The sequence below is a fragment of the Heterodontus francisci genome, chromosome 8 (genome assembly GCF_036365525.1).
Source record: "Heterodontus francisci isolate sHetFra1 chromosome 8, sHetFra1.hap1, whole genome shotgun sequence".
In the NCBI taxonomy this organism is placed as follows: domain Eukaryota; kingdom Metazoa; phylum Chordata; class Chondrichthyes; order Heterodontiformes; family Heterodontidae; genus Heterodontus; species Heterodontus francisci.
Genome location: NC_090378.1, coordinates 95,808,114 through 95,830,991, shown reverse-complemented (window position 1 = coordinate 95,830,991; position 22,878 = coordinate 95,808,114). Strand labels below are relative to the sequence as shown.

General features: G+C 43.5%; 1 protein-coding gene across 2 annotated transcripts in view; it reads left to right on the top strand.

Moving 5' to 3' along the window:
• Window positions 1-22,878, top strand: part of vamp4 (vesicle-associated membrane protein 4) — a 95,547-nt gene that overhangs the window by 5,999 nt on the left and 66,670 nt on the right. For both annotated transcript variants that reach the window (XR_010975565.1, XM_068037787.1), the window contains exon 2: window positions 9,445-9,569. Coding sequence is in view for 1 of the 2 variants with exons in the window: in XM_068037787.1 (XP_067893888.1) it covers window positions 9,504-9,569 (66 nt within the window). In the remaining variant the exon portion in view is untranslated. The remainder of the gene's footprint in view (window positions 1-9,444; window positions 9,570-22,878) is intronic.

The window sequence follows — 22,878 nt, the reverse complement described above, 5'->3', positions numbered from 1 at the left end:
TCCAGGACAAAGCAACCCGCTTGATCGACACCCCACCAACCATCTTCAACATTCACTCCCTCTAGTGCCGATGCACAGTGGCAGCAGTGTGTACCATATACAAGGTGCACTGCAGCAACTCATCATGCCTCCTCTGACAGCACCTTCCAAACCCGTGACCTCTTGCACCTGGAAAGACAAGGACAGCAAATACATAGAAACACCACCACCTGCAAGTTCCCCTCCAAGTTATACGCCATCCTGACTTAGAAATATATCGCTGTTCCTTCGATGTCACGGGATCAAAATCCTGGAACTCCCTCCCTAGTAGCACTGTGAGTGTATCCAGACCAGATGGACTGCTGCTGTTCAAGAAGGGAGCTCACCACCACCTTTTCAAGGGCCTTGCCAACGACCCCTACATCTCATGAAAGAATAAAAAAAATCACAGCACTGCAAGAGGTCATTTGGCCCATCGTGCTTCTGCCAGCTCTTTGAAAGAGCTATTTGATTAGTTCTGCTCTTTTCTTGTAGCCTGCAAATTTTTCCCTTCAAGTTGTATATCCAATTCTCTTTTGAAAGTTACATTTAATCTGTTTCCACCACCCTTTCAGGCAGTGCCTTCTATATCACAAGTACTCACTTCATAGAATCAGAAACAAAAATGTTTTTGCAGCATAAATCATAATTTGGATCTTTTTAATATTTTTAAGTGATTACGTTTTTCAGACAGCAAACATTCTGTAGACGTCAATGGTATAGTATCCCACTGTCTTTAGGAGGGTTTAATGATACCAAAAACTGAGAATCTGCACTGAATGGTGCTGGTTTAGACAATGGCCTTTACCTCTCGGATCCAGTCCAACCCAGATGATGGGATGAAAGTTACCTCCAAATTGTGGCTGTATGGGTCAGATCGGGGATAAAAAAAACACCTCTTATGCCACCTCTGAAGGTTCTACCATGAAATTTGGAATTCCCTTAATTTGGCACTAATTGGCAATCTCACTCGAGGTCACAGGATGTCTGATGTCCCAAAGGAAAAAGTGTTGAACTAGCTCAGTAAAGCGTTGGGACTGAGGCATATTTTGTAGAGAAAGCTTTGATCTGCATCTAATAAATTGTGCTACTTGGATGCCCAAAATGAAATGTTTCCATGCCCCAAAATGTGAACAACTCAATATTTTTCTATCTCGAGAGGGTTTTTAACTCCTTTTGTAGAACTTTTGTAACATGAGAAGTAGATGGTACCATATGCATTGCAGACATTAGTTACCGTACCTGCTTGTGGGCTATAAGGCTACTTCAAGCTACTCGTTGTAAGACTACAGGTTTCCTTTCAAAGATTGGAGTAGGCTAATAATTGATGTACATTTTGAAGTATTGATCAATACAAGGCACAGTATACATGGACTCTGTGCCCCTAGCCAAGTTGTTTCAGTACAGTTCCAACACTGGCATCTACCCGGCAATGTGGAAGATTGCCCAGGTATGTCCTGTACACACAAAGCAGGCCAATTAATACCCCATCAGTCTACTCTCTATCATCAGTAAAATGATAGGTGTCATCGACAGCACTATCAAGCGACACTTCTTAGCATTAACTTGCTCAGTGATGCTCAGTTTGAGTCCCGCTAGGGTACACTGAGCTCCTGATCTCATTACAGCCTTGGTTCAAGCATGGACAAAAGAACTGGACTTGAGGTGAGGTGAGTGTGACTGCCCTTGAGATCAAGGCAGCATTTGACCGAGTATGGCATCAAGGAGCCCTAGCAAAACTGAGGTCAATGGGAATCGGGGGGAAAACTCTCCGCTGGCTGGAGTCATACCTAGCGCAAAGGAAGATGGTTGTGGTTGTTGGAGGTCAATCATCTGAGCTCCAGGACATCACTGCAGGAGTTCCTCAGGGTAGTGTCCTAGGCCCGAACATCTTCAGTTGCTTCATCAATGACCTTCTTTCAATCATAAGGTCAGAAGTGGGGATGTTCATAGATGATTGCACAATGTTCAGCACCATTCATGGCTGCTCAGATACTGAAGCAGTCCATGTAGAAATGCAGCAAGACCTGGACAATATCCAGGCTTGGGCTGATAAGTGGCAAGTAACATTTGTTCCACACAAGCGCCAGGCAATGACAATCTTAAACAAGAGAGAATCTAGCCATCTCCCCTTGACATTCAATGGCATTAGGAGCGCTGAATCTGCCGCTATCAACATCTTGGGGGGTTACCATTGACCAGAAACTGAACTGCAGTAGCCATATAAATACCATGGCTACAAGAGCAGGTCAGAAGCTAGGAATCCTGCGCCGAGTAACTCGCCACCTGACTCCCCAAAGCCTGTCCACCAGTGTGATGGAATACTCTCCACTTGCCTGGATGGGTGCAGCACCAACAACACTCAAAAGAAGCTCAACACCATCCAGGACAAAGCTTGATTGACACCCCATCCACAAATATTCGCTCCCTCCACCACCGACGCACAGTGGCAGCAGTGTGTACTATCTACAAGATGCACTGCAGCAGTGCAGCAAGGCTCCTTCAACAGCACCTTCCAAACCTGTGACCTCTACCACCTAGAAGGACAAGAGCAGCAAATGCATGGGAACACTACCATGTGCAAGTCCCCTCCAAGCCATACACTATCCTGACTTGGAACTAAATCGCCATTCCTTCACTGTTGCTGGGTCAAAATCCTGGGCCTCCCTTTCTAACAGCACTGTAGATGTCCCTACTCCACATGGACTGCAGCGGTTCAAGAAGGTGGCTCGCCACCACCTTCTCAAAGGCAATTAGGAATGGGCACGACATGCTGTCCTAGCCAGCAATGCCCAAATCTCATGCGTGAATAAAAGAAACTTCAATGATTCTTCGTTCAGAAAATCTATCATTAATCTGAATTTGCAGTAAATTGGATTTCATCAGATATTATAACAAGCACATTTTCATATTTGAATAATGTTGCATATCTTTTTTAAGATTCGAAGGAAAATGTGGGGAGTTTTTCCCATTATCTACACACTTTGACTAGAATGATCAGACAACTGCTTACCCACTGAATTGATATGGGTATTGAGTTTACACAACGCTGCTATCTCTACAGTAAACTACCCTGCTCATTCCAGTATGTCTTTGACTTTTCTTATAATGTGCCCCCTCCCCCCATATTGTTAAAAAGCATGCCTTAAACTCCTATTCACAGGGAGAAACTATCAAACAATCGGTGGCACTGTGGCACATTGGTTAGCACCGCAGCCTCACAGCTCCAGCGACCCAGGTTAAGTTCTGGGTACTGCTTGTGCGGAGTTTGCAAGTTCTCCCTGTGACCGCGTGGGTTTCCGCCGGGTGCTCCGGTTTCTTCCCACAGCCAAAGACTTGCAGGTTGATAGGTAAATTGGCCATTGTAAATTGCCCCTGGTGTAGGTAGGTGGTAGGAGAATGGTGGGGATGTGGTAGGGAATATGGGGTTAATGTAGGATTAGTATAAATGGGTGGTTGTCGGTTGGCACAGATTCGGCGGGCCAAAGGGCCTGTTTCAGTGCAGTATCTCTAAATAAATAAAAATAAATCAATGAGTGATGTTTCCCAGGTTTTCACATTTAACTGATTCATCCCCACTACCCATAAAGATTTGGGGGCAATTTTAACCTAACCTACTTGTTAAACCGAGTCTGTTGTTAAAAACGTTCCCTCCTTGTCCTCCTTGATCTGTCTGCAACCTTTTACACAGTTGACCACACCATCCTCCTCCAACGCTCGTCCACTTTCTAGCTGGGTAGGACTGTTCTCACCTGGTTCCAACCTTATCTATTTAATTGTAGTCAGAATATCACATGCTTGTTCTGCTGCTCCTGTACAGTTACCTCTGGTGTCCCCCAGGGATCTATCCTTGGCTACCTCCTATTTCTTATATATATGTCCCTCGGTGACATCATCTGTAACCACAGTGTTAGTTTTCACATGTACACTGACGACACTCAACTCTCGCTCACTACCGCCTCTCTCGACTCCTCCGCTGTTGCTAACTTAATCTGACTGCTTATCCGACATTCAGTACTGAATGAGCAGAAATTTCCTGCAATTAAATATAGGGAATCTGAATACATTGTTTTAGGTACCATTCCAAACTCCGTTCACTAACTACCAACTCAATCACTCTCTCTGACAACAGTCTGAGATTAAACCAGTCTGTTTGCAACCTTGAAGCCATATTTGACCTTGGGATGAACTTCTGACCACATATTCACGCCATCACTCAGACCGCCTGTTTCCACCTCTGTAACAGTGTCAGATTTCGTCCCTGTCTCGGCTCGTCTGTTGCTTAAACCCTCATTCATGTCTTCGTTACCTCTCGACTTGACTATTCCAACACACTCCTGGCTGGTGTCTCACATTCTAACCTTCGTGAATGAGGTCATCCAAAACTCTGTTGCCCATGTCTTAACTCGCACCAAGTCCTGTTCCCCTGTCACCCCTGGGCTTGCTGGTTTACATTGGCTTGTGGTCCGGCAATGCCTTAATTTTAAAATTCTCATTCTTGTTTTCACATCCCTCCATGGCCTTGTCTGTCCCCATCTCTATAACCTCCTCCAGCCCCACAACCCTCTGATACATCTTTGCTCGTCTATTTCTCGCCTCTTGAGCATTCCCGATTTTAATTGTTCCATCATTGGTGACTGCACCTTCAGTTGCCTAGGCTCTAAGCTCTGAAATTCCCTCCCTACACCTCTTTGCCTCTCTACCTTGCTTTCTGCCTTTAAGACGCTCATTAAAACCTACCTGTTTGATCAAGCTTTTGGTCATCTGACTTAATATCGCCATATGTGGCTTTTTGTCATATTTTGTTTTATAATGTGCTTGTGAAGTGCTTTGGGACATTTTATTACATTAAAGGCACTATATAAATGTACGTTGTTGTCGTCATAGGGAAACCGACAAGATCAGGTGTTTTTACACCCCATCTGGTTTTAATCTCCATTGAAGTCAACACAGAGTAATATTGAGCGGAGTATAAAACCAGTGGTCCACCCGGTCCCGTTGGTTTTCCAACCAGTGAGTTAAGTTAAAATTGCCCCCTTGGATTCTGTATTTATTTTCCCAAGATGATAAAACCCAGCAAGTTGAAAATGGTAAACCCTAAAAATGGTGCTGTGCGATGGTTTTGTGTCATGGCTCAGTGGAATTCTGTCAGTGGTTCTTTCATTCTCCTGTAAGGCTAACTTTGCACTCACGGTTAGTCCTATTTGAATAATGAAGTACTAAAGTGTTCTGTAACTTTTGGGCACCCGAGTAAGACTGCTTAGGTGCGGAATAAGGCTTCCTCTACTCTGATCTTTCCTCCGCTCACTAATCAGGACCCTTGGGGTTATCAGTGGCAGAAATTTGAGTGGAGAGGAGCAAGTTGGAGTCCGAAAGGTCAGGGTATCTAACACTTATTGGTCTGAATTATTGAGTTTGTGAGCAGTACAGTGGCTGAGGAGACGAAGCAAAGCCAGAAGGTAACACTTTTAGGAGTCATTATATCGACAAAAGTACCTCACTCAAGTACTGATAATACTTGGATTCACTGAATACCTTAGGGCAACTGAAATTACCAATAAAACAACAGATTTGCTGCAGAAAAATATTATGAAAAGTGATATTTTTCAAAAAACTGGCACAGATACAATGGGCTGAATGACCTCTGTACTGTACCATTCTATGATTCTATTATAAATAACCCCCCCTCCCCCCCAAACCACAAAATACATGCTCAGTGGTAATGCTTACGCCTCCTAGGTCCTAGGTCCTATTCCAGGACTTGAGCACCTAATCTAGGCTGTCACTCCAGTACAGTATGGAGGGGAGTGTTGCATTTATCATCTTTCAGATGAGTTGTCCACTTGTTTGAAGAAGAGCAGGGGGTTTCTTCAATGTCCTGGCCAACAGTATTCCTTCAACAATGCAAAAAAAAGGCTTCCTCGTCATTTAACTCATGGTATTTGTGGGACCTTTTGCTGTGAAAATTGGTTGCTGCGTTTATCTGTAAAACATGATTACATTTCAAAAAGCAATTACTTGGCTGTGAAGTGCTTTACAATGTCTTGAGGATGTGAAAAGTATTACATAAATTCTTTAATTCTAGCTATAATATTTTCTTGTTAAATAAATTGCAGTTCAAATGTCTGGCTCGTTTGACACTTTTAAATGAATTCATTGATCTTTTGCTTGGTTACATTTCACCCTTTGGGCAAAGTTTAAAACTAAATACCATTTTGAAGTCCATTTGGATAAAAGCATTTTGTCAGCAATTTTCTGTTCCTCATTGTAAGATTCTGTTTCTGTCCACATAGCAGATTTCTTTACAGAATTCTATCAGTTGAATTCTCTAGATGTACCATTCTTCTGTTCAAATCTAGTGTCTGCTCAGATGAGGCTATTTCTGTTTGCATGGAAACATTTAGGGGTATGCTGATCTTTGCAGTCACTAATGGTCTTGGTCAGCTGGTTAGTTTCCTACCTTTAGTGATAATTTACATTGAACATTGATGGGCTCCTTTGATCGACTCAAAACATCACAATTCCAAGTCTCATCTGATCATCAATTTGTTACATCTTAATAGCCTTTTATTGGTATTTTTAAAGAATCGCAAGGCTCAAGGATAGGAATTAATGGGAGCAGTATCAATAACAATCTTCTCAAACTGCAATTCTGTGTACCAGACAAAAATCAAGAATTCATTTGGATTTGGAGAAAGCCAATCCAATATAGTTCTTCAAAGCCACATCTCCACAAATGCAGCGTCCTTTGTTTAATGAATGATGTAAGCATTGGTCAAACAAGTGGGGACAGATTGATAGTTTTAGCAATCTTTTTTGGAGCTGGCAGATGGACTGCAATGCCCAGTGCATTTCTACACTCTTAGGTAGGGAAGATGAGGCAACTGATTTAAATAGGGAAAGATATCTCCATGCTAAATTCCTGTATGGAAAAGAAGCTACGTTTTTGTTTACAGAGTTTTCAATGGGAAGGTTTCCTGAGTTGGAATTTGCTCTGATAACCAGAAAACTTCCTTTACCACCACGTTATTTCCTCAGAATTTCACCAAACGACTAGGTCACCTGAATGGGAAGGAAGGGAGAAAGTTAACAGGAATGTTTTGTGTGATATGGAATATAATTACATCATTTTAATAAATGATTTTGCTGTGTTCTAGTACTCTATAACTTGCACAAAACTGTAGTTTTCAGCATTTCTGGATAGAATTTTAACAAACATACAATACACATTTCCAAACAATATTATAAATGCAGATGAGTTTAGCGAAGGGCCATTTGATTTAAATACATAATTGCAGCTAATCAAGTCAAATATTTTTTGACCATTTGTCGTGGCCAGTGCCCACAACAGAACCTCTTTGAATCAAGATTTCACTTTTATATGGTGGTGTTTTGCTGAACTTATGAAGAGCACAAGTAAGTTGTGGAAAATCTGTGTTGCAATCCCGCTTGTAAAAGATTGTTCCTGCTCTGCTGAGCTTCCATTGGTGCTAAATTAGAACCATATATTTTGAGTTTTTGGAACTTGCACACAGAAACAATTCCAAAGCTGGGTCTCAAGTTCAGTTATAGAAAAATTTCACTATGCCACTAGCTGCAATACTTGTATCAATCACCTGTTTTCCTGTTTCACTGTATTAAGCAGCAACAAGCAATATTTTTTGGAAGAGGTAACCGAGAGGGTTGATGAGGGCAATGCAGTTGATGTGGTGTACATGGACTGCCAAAAGCTGTTTGATACAGTGCTGCACAACAGACATGTGTGCAAAGTTAAAGCTCATGGAATAAATGGGACAGTAGCAACGTGGATATGGAATTGGCTGAGTGACAGGAAACAAAGAGTAGTGGTTAATGGATTCTTTTGGGCTGGAGCAGGGTTTGTAGTGGAGTTCCCCAGGGGTCAGTGTTGGGACTCTTGCTTTTTCCTGATATATATTAATGACCTAGATCTTGGTGTAAAGGGCACTTGGAGATGTTGCAAAACTTGGAAACATTATGAACTGTGAGGAGGACAGTTTGGAATTTCTAAAAGACATAAATTGATGGAATGGGTGGATACGTGGCAGATAAAGTTGAATGCAGAGAAATGTGATGTGATTCATTTTGGTAGGAAGAGCATGGAAAGACAATATAAAATAAAAAGGGTACAATTCTAAAAAGGGTGCAGGAGCAGAGGGACCTGGGTGTATATATGCATAAGGCATTGAAGGTGGCAGGACAGGTTGAGAGAGCGGTTAATAAAGCATACAGTATCCTGGGCTTCATTAATAGGGGCATAAAGTACAAGAGCAAGGATGTTATATTGAACTTGTATAAGACACTAGTTCGGCCTCAGCTGGAGTATTGTGTCCAGTTCTGGGCTCTGTGCTTTAGAGAGGCTGCAGATAAGATTCCTGAGAATGATTCCAGGGATGAGGAAGTTCAGCGATGAAGATAGATTGCAGAAGTTAGGACTGTTTTCCTTGGAGAAGAGAAGGCTGAGAGGAGATTTGATAGAAGTATTCAAAATCATGAGGGGTCTGGACAGAGTAGATTGGGAGAAACTTCCCACTCATGAAAGGATTGAGAACAAGAGGGCACAGATTTAAAGTAATTGGTAAAAGAAGCAAAAGCGACATGAGGAAAAATCTTTTTCACGCAGCGCGTGGTTAAGGTCTAGAATGCACTGCCTGAGAGTGTGGTGGAGGCAGGTTCAATCGAGGCATTCAAAAGGAAATTAGATAGTTATAAAAAGGAAGAATGTGCAGGGTTACGGGGAAAAGGCGGAGGAAGGCACTAGGTGAAATGCTCATTAGGAGAGCTGGTGCAGACACGATGGGCTGAATGGCCTCCTTCTGCACTGTAACAATTCTGTGAGTTTAATAAATAAGGTTATGACAATCTGTTGAACAGAGCATTGCTCAGACCCCATCTAAACTCCTGTATTCATTTCAGGAGGGATATCTCAGGAATCAGTGCAGATTCACCAGAATGCTATCAGGGCTTAGAGGGTTAAGTTACAAAGACAGGTTGCATAAATTTACCTTCTATTCAGTTGAGTGTAGGAGATTAAGGGGAGATCTGATCAAAGTTGAAAATATCAAAAGGATTTGCTATTACCTCTGATGGGAGAATAAAGTTCGAGGGGATATCTTAGTAAAATTAGAGTTAGGCCAACCAGGAGCGAAATCTGGAAGCACCTTTGCACAAAGGGTGATAAGAGTTTTGGAACTCTCCTCTCAAAAAGTTTGTGGCTGCTGGGACAATTTCAGCTTTCAAAACTGAGATCCATTAGTTTTTTTTAGGTAAGGATATCAGAGGATATGGAGCAAATGCAGGTAAATAGAATTGAGGTGCAGATCAGTCATAATCTAATTGAATGGCAGGCCTGAATAGTCTACCTCTTCATAATACCTGCCATTAATAATATACTTTTATATGTTTTAGGTTGAACATTTGTTGCACTTCAGATTGAGGAAGAGGCCACATTTCATCAGACAGTAACCATGCCGCCTAAATTTAAACGACATTTAAATGATGACGACGTGACAGGCTCCATCAGAAGTGAACGGGTCAGTAAAACCTCTTACTGCTGTGCTGTGCGTAACAGATTAAGCAATGTTGTAAGTGAGCCATTTGGAGAGTTGTGAATGGGATTGTTTCGTACTCCACAGACCACCATATGGAATCTTGCATTTGGTTCAGGCGTTCCGAGTGCTTCCTTTTGTTTTGTTAAATTTTGGTAACGTGTTTTCAAACTGAAAAAATGATTCCATAGATGCTGGACTTTGTTTTTTTTTAACGAGGTCATCAGAAGGTCTGTTAAACTTGGCTTGTAAACAACAGTTATTGGAAGACATCTGTTTTCAGATAAATACTGAGCGGGGGGCTTTTTTGATTTTGTTTATTGAGAAGTGATGGGTCAAGATTTATAGGGGTCAGGAGGCTTGCCTCCTGAGATGTTTTTGGTTTTGCTTTGGACAGGCAGTTGGGGTATGGACAGTGTTTTGAAAAGGAGTTATAAAATCAACCTGCCAAGGACAAACCCCAGCTCAGCTTGTTGTAGCTTTTTGAAAAAGCCTCCCAGTTTTTCTGTCTCTTTAAGAAGGCCTGAGAAGCGAGTACAAGAAACAGACTGAAACCCCTGTTGCTGCATTTCTCCTGGAAAGCCTGCCCAAACTGATCTTCAACGTTGCCTGAAAAGACTTTTTCCAGGAAGATCCCAGTGACAGCCATCTACGTGTATTTGGGATGCTAGACTGGGGAAAAAAAAAATCTTTACATATCGTATCTTTTTTTCCTTCAAGAATTGGCTAGTATTTATCTGTAAATGTATGTGTGTGTGTATAGAGAGGCTAAGGTAAAAAGGGAACTTTAATATTTCACTCTGTGTTAATGCCTTACTTCATTCCTGGTTAAAGACTTGTTTTATAATAAACTGATAATTTTGTTGTTTATTAAAGAAACCTGGTTAGTGCATTTTACTCTGGGATAAAAATAGAATCTGTGATTGACTGTATTGGTAATTGGGAAAAAAATTTAATATACATTGTGACCTGTGGAGAAGTGGAACTAGAAAAACTGTGCAATCCTCCGACCTCGGAAGTAACATAGGAAATAGCCAACAGATATTAGGATTTTGCAATCGCCATTTCAAATCTGTAACCTCATGGCCCGGCATATCCCCAACTCTACCATTACCATCAAGCCAGGAGACAAACCCTGGTTCAATGAAGAGTGCAGGAGGGCATGCCAAGAGCAGCACCAGGCATACCTCAAAATGAGGTGTCAACCTGGTGAAGCTACAACACAGGACTATCTGCATGCCAAACTGCGTAAGCAGCATGCGATAGACAGAGCTAAGCGATCCCATAACCAATGGATCAGATCTAAGCTCTGCAGTCCTGCCACATCCAGCCGTGAATGATGGTGGACAATTAAACAACTAACTGGAGGAGATGGCTCCATAAATATCCCCATCCTCAATGATGGAGGAGCCCAGCACATCAGTGCGAAAGATAAGGCTGAAGCATTTGCAACAATCTTCAGCCAGACGTGCTGAGTTGATGATCCATCTCGGCCTCCTCCTGAAGTCCCCAGCATCACAGATGCCAGACTTCAGCCAATTCGATTCACTCCACGTGATATCAAGAGCTTGCCGCGCCCCTAGCCAAGCTTTTCCAGTACAGCTACAACACTGGCATCTCCTGCTGATTACCTCCCTCAGCTGCTGAAGCAGTGCTCCTCCATGTTGAACACCACTTGGAAGAAGCACTGAAGTTGACCAGGGCACAGAATGTACTCTGGGTGGGGGACTTTCGTGTCATCACCAAGAGTGGCCAGTAGCACCACCACTGACCGAGCTGGCTGAGTTCTGAAGTACATATCTGTCAGACTGGGCCTGTGGGAACCAACAAGAGGGCAAAACCTACTAGACCTTGTCCTCACCAATCTACCTGTTGCAGATGCATCTGTCCATGACAGTATTGGTAGGAGTTACCACCACGCAGTCCTTGTGAAAATGAAGTCCCATCTTCGCACTGAGGATACTGTCCATTGGGTTGTGTGGCACTGCCACATGTTAAATGGGATACTTTCAGAACTGATCTGGCAGCTCAAAACTTGGCGTCCCTGAGGTGCTGTGGACCATCAGCAGCAGAATTGTATTTGACCACAATCTGTAACCTCGTGACCTGGCATATCCCTTACTCTACCATTATCATTAAGCCAAGGGATCAACCCTGGTTCAATAGAGTGCAGGAGAGCAGGCCAGGAGCAGCACCAGGCATACCTAAAAATGGGGTATCAACCTGATGAAGCTACAACACAGAACTACTTGCATACCAAACAGAGGAAGCAGCATGCAAGACAGAGCTAAGCGATCCCACAATGAACAGATCAGATTAAAGCTCTGCAGTCCTGCCACATCCAGCCGTGAATGGTGGTGGACAATTAAACAACAAACAGGAGGAGGGGGCTCCACAAATATCCCCATCCTCAAATCATAGAGAAGCCCAACACATCAGTGCAAAAGACAAGACTGAAGCATTTGCAACCATCTTCAGCCAGAAGTGCCAAGTGGATGATCCATCTCGGCCTCTTCCTGAGGTTCCCAGCATCAGAGATGCAGGTCTTCAGCCAATTTGATTTACTGCACGTGATATCAAATAGCTGAAGGCACTAGATACTGCAAAGGCTATAGGTCCTGGCAACATCCTAGCTGTAGTACTGAAGACGTGTGCTGTAGAACTAGCTGCGCCCCTAGCTAAGCTGTTCCAGTACAACTACAACACTGGCATCTACCCAACAATGTGGAAAATTACTTGGGTCGGGAAAAAGAACCCAACCCGAACCCGACTGATCCACAGCAGACCCATGCCCGACCTGGCCCGAGTCCCTCCAATTTTGCCCTGAGTCTGACCTGACCTGAGCCCGACCCGACCATCCCTTTACATACCTTCTGACTGGGAAGCTCCAACAAGCTGCAGCGCATGTGTGATAATGTCCTAGTGATGCCACTCACCCACTGCGCAGACTCAGTTTTGTCCCGGACTCCCAGCTCAGCTGAGTTTAAAAAAAAAAATGTTTAATACTTACTGGCAGAGCATTTAGCATGTGTGTCCAGCCTGACCGAACCCGACATGTTGGCGGGTCCCATCAGATTCGGGTCGGGTAACAGGCCTTTAACTTGAAATGCCATAACATACAAGGCTACGGGCCAACTGCGGGAAAATGGGATTAGATTGGATGGTCAGCGCAGACGCGTTGGGCCGAAGGGCTTATTTCTGTGCTGTATAACATGACTCTAAATCCAATGCGCCTAATTAGTGCCCCATCAGCCTACTTTTGATCATCAGCAAAGTGATGGAAAGTGTCGTCAGCAGTGCTATCAAGCGCCACTTAAGCAGGAGTAACGTGCTCATTAATGCTCAGTTTGGGTTGCGCCAGGGCCACTCGACTCTGACCTCAATGCAACATTGGTCCAAACATGGACAAAGGAGCTGAATATGAGGTGAGCTGAGACTGATTGCCCTTGATATCTAGGCAGCATTTGACAGAGTGTGGCATCAAGGAGCTCTAGCCAAATTGAAGCCATTGGGAATCCGGGAAAGCTCTTCACTGTTTGGAGTCGTACCTAGCGCAAAGAAAGATGGTTGTGGTTGTTGGAGGTCAATCATCTCAGTCCCAGGGCATTGCTGTAGGAGTTCCTCAGGGTAGTGTCCTAGGCCCAACCATCTTCAGCTGCTTCATCAATGACCGTCCCTCCATCATAAGGTCTGAAGTGGGGATGTTCGCTGATGATTGTACAATGTTCAATACCATTCGCAACTCCTCAGATACTGAAGCAGTCCGTGTCCAGGTGCAGCATGACCTGGACAACATCCAGGCTAGGGCTCTTAAGTGGCAAGTAACAGTCGCACCACACAAGTGCCAAGCAATGACCATCTCAAACAAGAGAGAATCCAACCATCTCCCCTTGATGTTCAATGGCATTACCATCACTGAATCCCTACCATCAACATCCTAGGGGTTACCATTGACCAGAAACACGACTGGAGAAGCCACATAAATGCTGTGGCTACAAGAGCAGGCCAGAGGCTAGGAATTCTTTAGTGAGTCACACACCTGACTCCCCAGAGTCCACCATCTACAAGGCACAAGTCAGGAGTGTGATGGAATATTCTGCACTTGCCTGGGTGAGTGCAGCTCCAAACACACTGGGGAAGCAGATGCGTGGAAACACCAGCATCTGCAAGTTTACCTCCAAGCCCCTGACTGTCCTGACTGTCGCTAGATCAGAATCCTGGAACTCGCTCCCTAACAGCACTCTGTGTGTACCTACACCAGATGGACTGCAGTGGTTCAAGAATGCAGCACACCACCATATTCTCTAGGGCAATTAGGGATGGCCAACAAATGCTAACCTTGCCAGCGACGCCCAAATCCCAAGAAATGAATTTTTAAAAGGTTTGTACTTTTGCTCCTGGTATGAATAAATTTCATAAGTAAATTGAATCAAAATTAATGCACCTAAATTTATTACATTGACTAGCAAAAAAGCAGAAATATTTATAGTTTCCGTAGGTTCCCATTACTTCTGATGAGTTTTTTTTTGCAGTGGCAAGTGAGAGCGGGTGGGGTAAGACGGTTGTTGGTCCGTGGACACATTTGCCGCCCCTAAGTGGGCCATGGACAAAAAAGTTTGAGAATCGCTGTTGTAGGTGAATACTTAATCCTCTTATTGTTACTGGATAATGTGTCTCTATGCTGCTTCGGGTTGTGAATAAGAAATAGCTAAATTATTACATGACTTATCCATGAATAGGTTTATTTACAGAAACAGTAACATAAGGAAAATGCAGTCTGGAGCCAGTTTAGAGTTAAATCCCCAACCCCAACCAGTTGAAGTCCTTTGCAAATTTCTGGCAGACAAAATGCCTTTTTAGAAGGAAGAATAGTTTTATTTCACTGCACATAGTCCTTGGAGGAATGACGTGAGCACAAGCCTATTGAGTTGTATAACAAACCTTGCTTCGTTCATGGCACATGAAGGGGAAAAGAAAACTGCTGATACTTGGAACATTAATTTTAAATGCATTAAACCCTTTGGAAAACAAGTCCTGCATTTGAAGATCAATCTGAGAGACAAGTAATCTACATGAATGATGTCAGGCACAGTTCACAAACAAATAGGTTATCATTGTTTGGATGATTTCACATAAATAACTCAATTGACTCTCTCTGGAATCACCTCTCTGACTGAATTTGCCTCTCGTAGCACTTTCACTCTTTGATCAGTTTTGCAATCAAAATACTCATGTGCCTACTCTGTAGGGCTGCTTTTCACCTTTTTGCCTTGTTGGATAATATGTTTTGAGTCTGCTATTTTAAAACAAAGCTTTGGTTGCTTTTCTATGACCGCATAGTTCTCCCTTATTTAGGTTCATAATATGCAGTTGGCTGTCCTGCACAGAGCAGCGACATCATGATGTCATAATAGAAATGAGTCATTTGTAAGTGGACATCATAGTTCATCGTCATGACTTTGCACTGCTGTTATTAGGGTACTACTGGCACAGAATGGCAGCAGCTCCTTCACTTAACCTTTCCCCTCCCAAGCCTGATGATACTGACAGTCCCCTAGCTGAGATTTGCTCAAAATGGGGATCAAATCTTATTTTTTATTTGTTTATGGGATGTGGGCATCGCTGGCTCAGCCAGCATTTGTTGCCCATCCCTAATTGCCCTTAAACTGAGTGGCTTGCTAAGCCATTTCGGAGGGCAGTTGTCAACCACATTGCTGTGGGTCTGGAGTCACATGTAGGCAAGACCAGGTAAGAGCAGCAGATTTCCTAAAGGACATTAGTGAACCAGATGGGTTTTTACAACAATCGACAGTGGTTTCATGGTCACCATTAGACTAGCTTTTTAATTCCAGATTTATTAATTGAATTCAAATTTCACCATCTGTCATAGTGGGATTCGAACCCATGACCCCAGAGCACTAGCCTGGGCCTCTGGATTACTAGTCCAGTGACATTACCACTATGCCACCACCTCCCCCTGTCTGTTTACCACAGCATGCATTGCATCTGCCTACTGAACTATTAAGGATATGAAAGAGGTCTGCTGCTGCTGGCATTACTGCTGCCAACTTTTTTTTAAAATTCTGGTAGTCATAATAATTATTTTGAAAAATAACTAATGTATTCACCCCAACACTTTTTTTTTGCTTCCCGAAAGATCTAAAAATGGTGAAATTATCATACAATGAATGGCCAGTGTAGATGTTGAAAACACTCCCCCTGCCGACCAATCAGTGAAACAACATACAATCATTTATTTGGTGTGTGTGTGCTTCGAAAGTTTTAAAAGTGACATCACCTGGAATGGCTACCTGGAATGCAAAAATGTTCACGTGCTCAATGTGTTTGGCAAAGACAGGTCATTTTTATCCCCCAGAGAAAAATTCAATCATATTTTTCCTTCCTGCTTATTTCTAAGAAATGTATCTGATCAGAGATAACGGGCTCAGTAACATTCCAACTTTTCTGAAACCTACTAATCAACGTTAATTGTGTTTTGGTTTTGATTCTGATCCTTCTATTTTCCTTTTCATTAGGAAGTATCTGACCCACATTTGCTTCCTTTAGATAACACAACTGCAAGGCAGTGAGGTAGAGGGAAAACAAATCTTGTGTCCATGGTATATTACTTTGGTGTCCAATCAAACTGCAGTTTCTGATCCTGCATTTTAGCATATTCAGGGACCTCATATTCATCACGTAATTTCATTTCTTCCCCCGCCCCCCATGTTTTCTGTATATTGCTCCATTATTATATCAAGATGTTTTAAGTTTAATACATCCCAGAGAAGGAAGAAAAAAATCAGACAGTGCAAATAATGGCACTCTTGTGGGATTGCCAAAGTATGCAAACCATTTGAATTTTGCTGTCATGATTTATGATGTCATTAGATGTGCTTGATTGAATTACTGCTTTGTAACTAGCATCCAGGCAGACATTTTTTTTATAAAGCTCTATAGTAGGACTATTTAATTTTACCTAAAGTGCATGTTTACTGTTCTTTAGATTACAGGCTACAAAGATTCCTGGCATATTTTGTCTGCTGTCGTACTGATCAGTAGGCTGAGTTAACATAGTCTTGAGTACATTTGAAATGAAAGATCAACTTACCATTTCCTTCCATAATAATATATATTCCATTAAATTAGCAGCCACTTCCAGGCTTGAATGATACTTTTCCTTAGTCTTTAGCCCAGCAGTGACGTTCTACATAGTATTTATCATGCAGTCATTGTATTGTGAATTCTGTATACACTGAAAGTTGCTTTAAAAATATGGACATATCTTGCGCTTGAAACTGGTGGTGCTGAGGGTGCATTCTAAACAAATCTACAGAAGCATTGGGCTGTATTTGTTTGGTGGGCCCATATGAGTGTCCCAAGCCTGCCCATGTTGTCAAGTGCACCCACTGATGTACACTTCCTGATGGTGGCCTCCTAATTGGCACCCTCTGGGCTCGGTTTCCGGATGCTAGAGGCCCATCTGAGGCTCACCAGCGATGTCAGGCTGGCAGCCCTACTGGGAGAGGTGGGTGCTGCCCAGGAAGGTGAGCAAGGGTGCCTCAACATTGACATGGACAGACTTGGGACATCCATATGAGCCCAACGTTGGAGTCCCAAAGTCCACAGCAGAAATTCAACCTAATATTTCTGTGATTACTTATATCTACCATAATATTGAATTATGAGCATTGATAATGGAATTACCATTTTTAAAAATTCATTCATAGGATGTGGGCATCGCTGGCTATGCCAGCATTTATTGCCCATCCATAGCTGCCCTTGTGGTGAGCTGCCTTCTTGAATCGCTGCTGTCCATGTCGGGTAGGTACACCCACAGTGCTGTTAGGAAGGCAGTTCCAGGATTTTGATTCCGCGACGGTGAAGGAATGACCATATAGTTCCAAGTCAGATGGTCTGTGACTTGGAGGGGAACTTGCAGGTGGTGGTGTTCCCATGCATTTGCTACCCTTGTCCTTCTAGTTGGTAGAGGTCGTGAGTTTGGAAAGTGCTATCTAAGGAATGACTAGAGATAGGTTAGGGCCAATCAAGGATAGTAGTGGGAAGTTGTATGTGGAATCGGAGGAGATAGGGGAAGTGCTAAATGAATATTTTTCGTCAGTATTTACAGTGGAGAAAGAAAATGTTGTCGAGGAGAATACTGAGATACAGACTACTAGGCTAGATGGGATTGAGGTTCACAAGGAGGAGGTGTTAGCAATTTTGGAAAGTGTGAAAATAGATAAGTCCCCTGGGCCAGATGGGATTTATCCTAGGATTCTCTGGGAAGCCAGGGAGGAGATTGCAGAGCCTTTGTCCTTGATCTTTATGTCGTCATTGTCGACAGGAATAGTGCCGGAAGACTGGAGGATAGCAAATGTTGTCCCCTTGTTCAAGAAGGGGAGTAGAGACAGCCCTGGTAATTATAGACCTGTGAGCCTTACTTCGGTTGTGGGTAAAATGTTGGAAAAGGTTATAAGAGATAGGATTTATAATCATCTTGAAAAGAATAAGTTCATTAGATATAGTCAGCACGGTTTTGTGAAGGGTAGGTCGTGCCTCACAAACCTTATTCAGTTTTTTGACAAGGTGACCAAACAGGTGGATGACGGTAAAGCTGTGGATGTGGTCCATATGGATTTCAGTAAGGCGTTTGATAAAGTTCCCCACGGTAGGCTATTGCAGAAAATACAGAAGTATGGGATTGAAGGTGAATTAGTGCTTTGGATCAGAAATTGGCTAGCTGAAAGAAGACAGAGGGTGGTGGTTGATGGTAAATGTTCATCCTGGAGTATAGTTTCTAGTGGTGTACCGCAAGGATCTGTTTTGGGGCCACTGCTGTTTGTCATTTTTATAAATGACCTGGATGAGGGTGTAGAAGGGTGGGTTAGTAAATTTGCGGATGACACGAAGGTCGGTGGAGTTGTGGATAGTGCCGAAGGATGTTGTAGGTTACAGAGGGACATAGATAGGCTGCAGAGCTGGGCTGAGAGATGGCAAATGGAGTTTAATGCGGAAGAGTGTGAGGTGATTCACTTCGGAAGGAGTAACAGGATTGCAGAATACTGGGCTACTGGGAAGATTCTTGGTAGTGTAGATGAGCAGAGAGATCTTGGTGTCCAGGTACATAAATCCCTGAAAGTTGCCACCCAGGTTAATAGAGCTGTTAAGAAGGCATATGGTGTGTTAGCTTTTATTAGTAGGGGGATCGAGTTTAGGAGCCACGAGGTCATGCTGCAGCTGTACAGAACTCTGGTGCGGCCGCACCTGGAGTATTGCGTGCAGTTCTGGTCACCGCATTATAGGAAGGATGTGGAAGCTTTGGAAAAGGTGCAGAGGAGATTTACTAGGATGTTGCCTGGTATGGAGGGAAGGTCTTACGAGGAAAGGCTGAGGGACTTGAGGTTGTTTTCGTTGGAGAGAAGGAGGAGGAGAGGTGACTTAATAGAGACATATAAGATAATCAGAGGGTTAGATAGGGTGGATAGTGAGAACCTTTTTCCTCGGATGGTGATGGCAAACACGAGGGGACATAGCTTTAAGTTGAGGGGTGATAGATATAGGACAGATGTCAGAGGTAGTTTCTTTACACAGAGAGTAGTAGGGGCGTGGAACGCCCTGCCTGCAACAGTAGTAGACTCGCCAACTTTAAGGGCATTTAAGTGGTCATTGGATAGACATATGGATGAAAATGGAACAGTGTAGGTCAGATGGTTTCACAGGTCGGCGCAACATCGAGGGCTGAAGGGCCTGTACTGCGCTGTAATGTTCTATGTTCTATGAACCTTGGTGCATTGCTGCAATGCATCTTGTAGATTGTACACACTGCTGCCACTGTGCGTCGGTGGTGGAGGGAGTGAATGTTTGTGGATGGGGTGCCAATCAAGCGGGCTGCTTTGTCCTGGATGGTGTCGAGCTTCTTGAGTGTTGTCGGAGCTGCGCCCATCTAGGCAAGTGGAGAGTATTCCATCACACTCCTGACTTGTGCCTTGTAGATGGTGGACAGGCTTTGATGAGTCATGAGGTGAGTTACTCGCCACATTCCTAGCCTCTGACCTGCTCTTGTCGCCACATGTATATGGCTACTCCAGTTCAGTTTCTGGTCAATGGTAACCCCTAGGATGATGTTAGTGGGGGGTTCAGCGATCATGGTGCCATTAACTATCAAGGGGAGATGGTTAGATTCTCTCTTGTTTGAGATGGTCATTGCCTGGCACTTGTGTGGTGCAAATGTTACTTGCCACTTATTAGCCCAAGCCTGGATATTGCCCAGGTCTTGCTGCATTTCTACACTGACTGCTTCAGTATCTGAGGAGTATAAGAAATCAATGAAAAAGTGCATAATTCCTTGTATGGAATTCATAATATTATGGATTGCATGTATATTTTTTAGGTTTGCATATAAAATAATGTGGTATAGGGCTTCCTGGACCCAGCCATTATTACCCAATAATAGGGCCGATGAAACTGCCATATGGAATTACTGGATTTACCATGAAATCAATGGAGGGGAATTCCATGTAAGGAATTATCCTCTTTTTCTGATTACATATCTAATCCATAATATTAATGGTCATGCAGGCCCCCACCTGCCAAGAAGAGGCACATTCATTTCGCTACATGAACATTGATTTTTAAACTGTTACTGGAGTAAAGAAAGAACTTGCTTTCAAAAATAAGCACCAGACCCTTGACTGGAAAGACATTTGCATATTTACAGACAGTGTTTAAAAGGGATAAAAGATCATTCCCTGACAAATTCAATTCACAATGGACTTTTGATTACCAGACGTCGAAGGTGGAGGAGATCACATTCCAGGTTGACTGCTAAGATGGTCAAATCCACAAACGGACGTGGTCAGACTAGTTTAGTCCACATGACGAACTGGCTGTTGGAGGTATTTTTTTTAACGCCACAGAGAATTTGAACTCAGAAAACTGTTTGCTCCTGGGCTGAGAAGACCTCTCTCCTCTCTGTTCTTATCTCTCTCACCAGCTTCGGAATCTATTGAAGACATATAAACCCTGAGAGAGAAAAATCTCCTACAGTGAACAAGATTTAAGAAGAATACTGGGCCCCAACGAAAAGCAAGGACTCTACAGCGAGCTCGAAGCATAGCAACAAACCCCCTTCAGAGATTGCTTCAAACTTTTTCACTTTATTTTCTTTTGCTCTTTTCTGTCTCTATATTTACATGTGCATATCACGTATGCATGTTAGCGTGTGGTGTGTATCCTAGGCGTTAACCGTGTTAGAGTTTGTTTTAATAAATTTCACTTTTCTTCTTTAAACCTGAAAGCCTGTTTGTGTTCATTTCTGCCATAATTGGAAAGCGAACAAGGATTCACCAAAAGGAAGCTAAAAAAGTTTAAAACAAAACCCTGTTACAGTAAGACCCGGTGAAGGCTGAAAAGGAAGCCCCTAGACCCCTCTCACCTGGTTTCGGGACTATGTAAGGAATGATCCCTTCATTTCCTTATATGGAAGTAATTGGGTGATCTGAATCTTTCATATTATACATAAATACTATGGATCCTACTGCTGGCTTTTGGTATGGTATGAACCACATATGGAAGCTATCGTTTTTCATGGAGGTATTAAAGGGGTTCACTAGATTTGCTCTACTAAAAAGAAATCTGTGATGAGCCCTTTTTTAATGTTGCTGAGACCACAGGGCTGAATGTTATTTCCATATAAGGAAATCCATATGTAAAAATAGGAATAGAGAAAATAGTGAAATCAGCTGGTTTGTTGGGCCTTCCACTGGCTCCGAGTTCGTAGGGCAACAGTAGGTTTCCATATATGGAAAGCCCAGTTTCCCAGTCGTTGGGCCTGTCTTCCATATATAGACAGTTCCCTCGTCAGGTGTCTGGACTTTTCATATATGGAGTTGATAGAATCTGTATCCATCCACTGCTGCCCTGGGCCCAGCTCCCACATCCATTAGGTTGGGCCTGGTTCATGTATGGCAGTTCCATCAGCACCAATATTGGGCAATAATAGCTGTCCAGGAAGACTTAACCTATTGGACGAGCTGAGCCCAGAGCAGCAGTGGATGGATATAGATTCCATCCAACTGTATTGAAAGCCCAGCTTCACCCAGGCTGATGGCCTTCCATATATGGACAGTTCCTTGGGCCCAACTACAGACGGGAGCTGGGCCTTCCACATAAGACCCAATGGGAAGCATGTAATATTGGACAATAACGGCTTATTGTCCACTCCTGGCCTTTGGTCCAGGAAGGCGAACATGAGCCGCCTTAATAGTTTTCAGACTACAGGGTTAATGGACCTAGGAACTGGAAGACCTGGGCCAAGGATGGATCAGTCATACATGGGCCCACTAATGTGGAAAACTCCAATGGAAGGCCCAGTTCTTGGAAGTCTATTTATGGAAGCCTTTACGTATGATTGTAAACCCATATATGGCATTCATTTGACCCAGTTTCATACCGGAAACGATGGCAAACACAGCCCTGTCGACCCTGCAAAGTCCTCCTTAGTAACATCTGGGGGCTTGTGCCAAAGTTGGGAGAGCTGTCCCACATGTCAAGCAACAGCCTGACATAGTCATATTCACGGAATCATACCTCACAGACAATGTCCCAACACTGCCATCACCATCCCCGGGTATGTCCTGTCCCACCGGCAGGACAGACCCACCAGAGGTGTTGGCACAGTGGTAAACAGTAGGGAGGGAGTTGCCCTGGGAGTCCTCAACATCGACTCTGGACCCCATGAAGTCTCATGGCATTAGGTCAAACATGGACAAGGAAACCTCCTGCTGATTACCACCTACCGCCCTCCCTCAGCTGATGAGTCAGTACTCGTCCATGTTGAACAGCACTTGGAGGAAGCACTGAGGGTGGTGAGGGCACAAAATGTACTCTGGGTGGGGGACTTCAATGTCCATCATCAACAGTGGCTCAGTAGCACCACTACTGACTGAGCTGGCTGAGTCCTAAAGGACATATCTGCTAGACTGGGTATGCGGCAGGTGGTGAGGGAACCAACAAGAGAGGAAAACATACTTGACCTTGTCCTCACCAATCTGCCTGCCGCAGATGCATCTGTCCATGACAGTATTGGAGTGACCACCACACAGTCCTTGTGGAGACGAAGTCCCGCCTTCACATTGAGGATACCCTCCTTCGTGTTGTGTGGCACTATCACCGTGCTAAATGGGATAGATTTCGAACAGATATAGCAATACAAAGCTGCGTATCCATGAGGCGCTGTGGGCCATCAACAGCAGCAGAATTGTACTCAACCACAATCTGTAACCTCATGGCC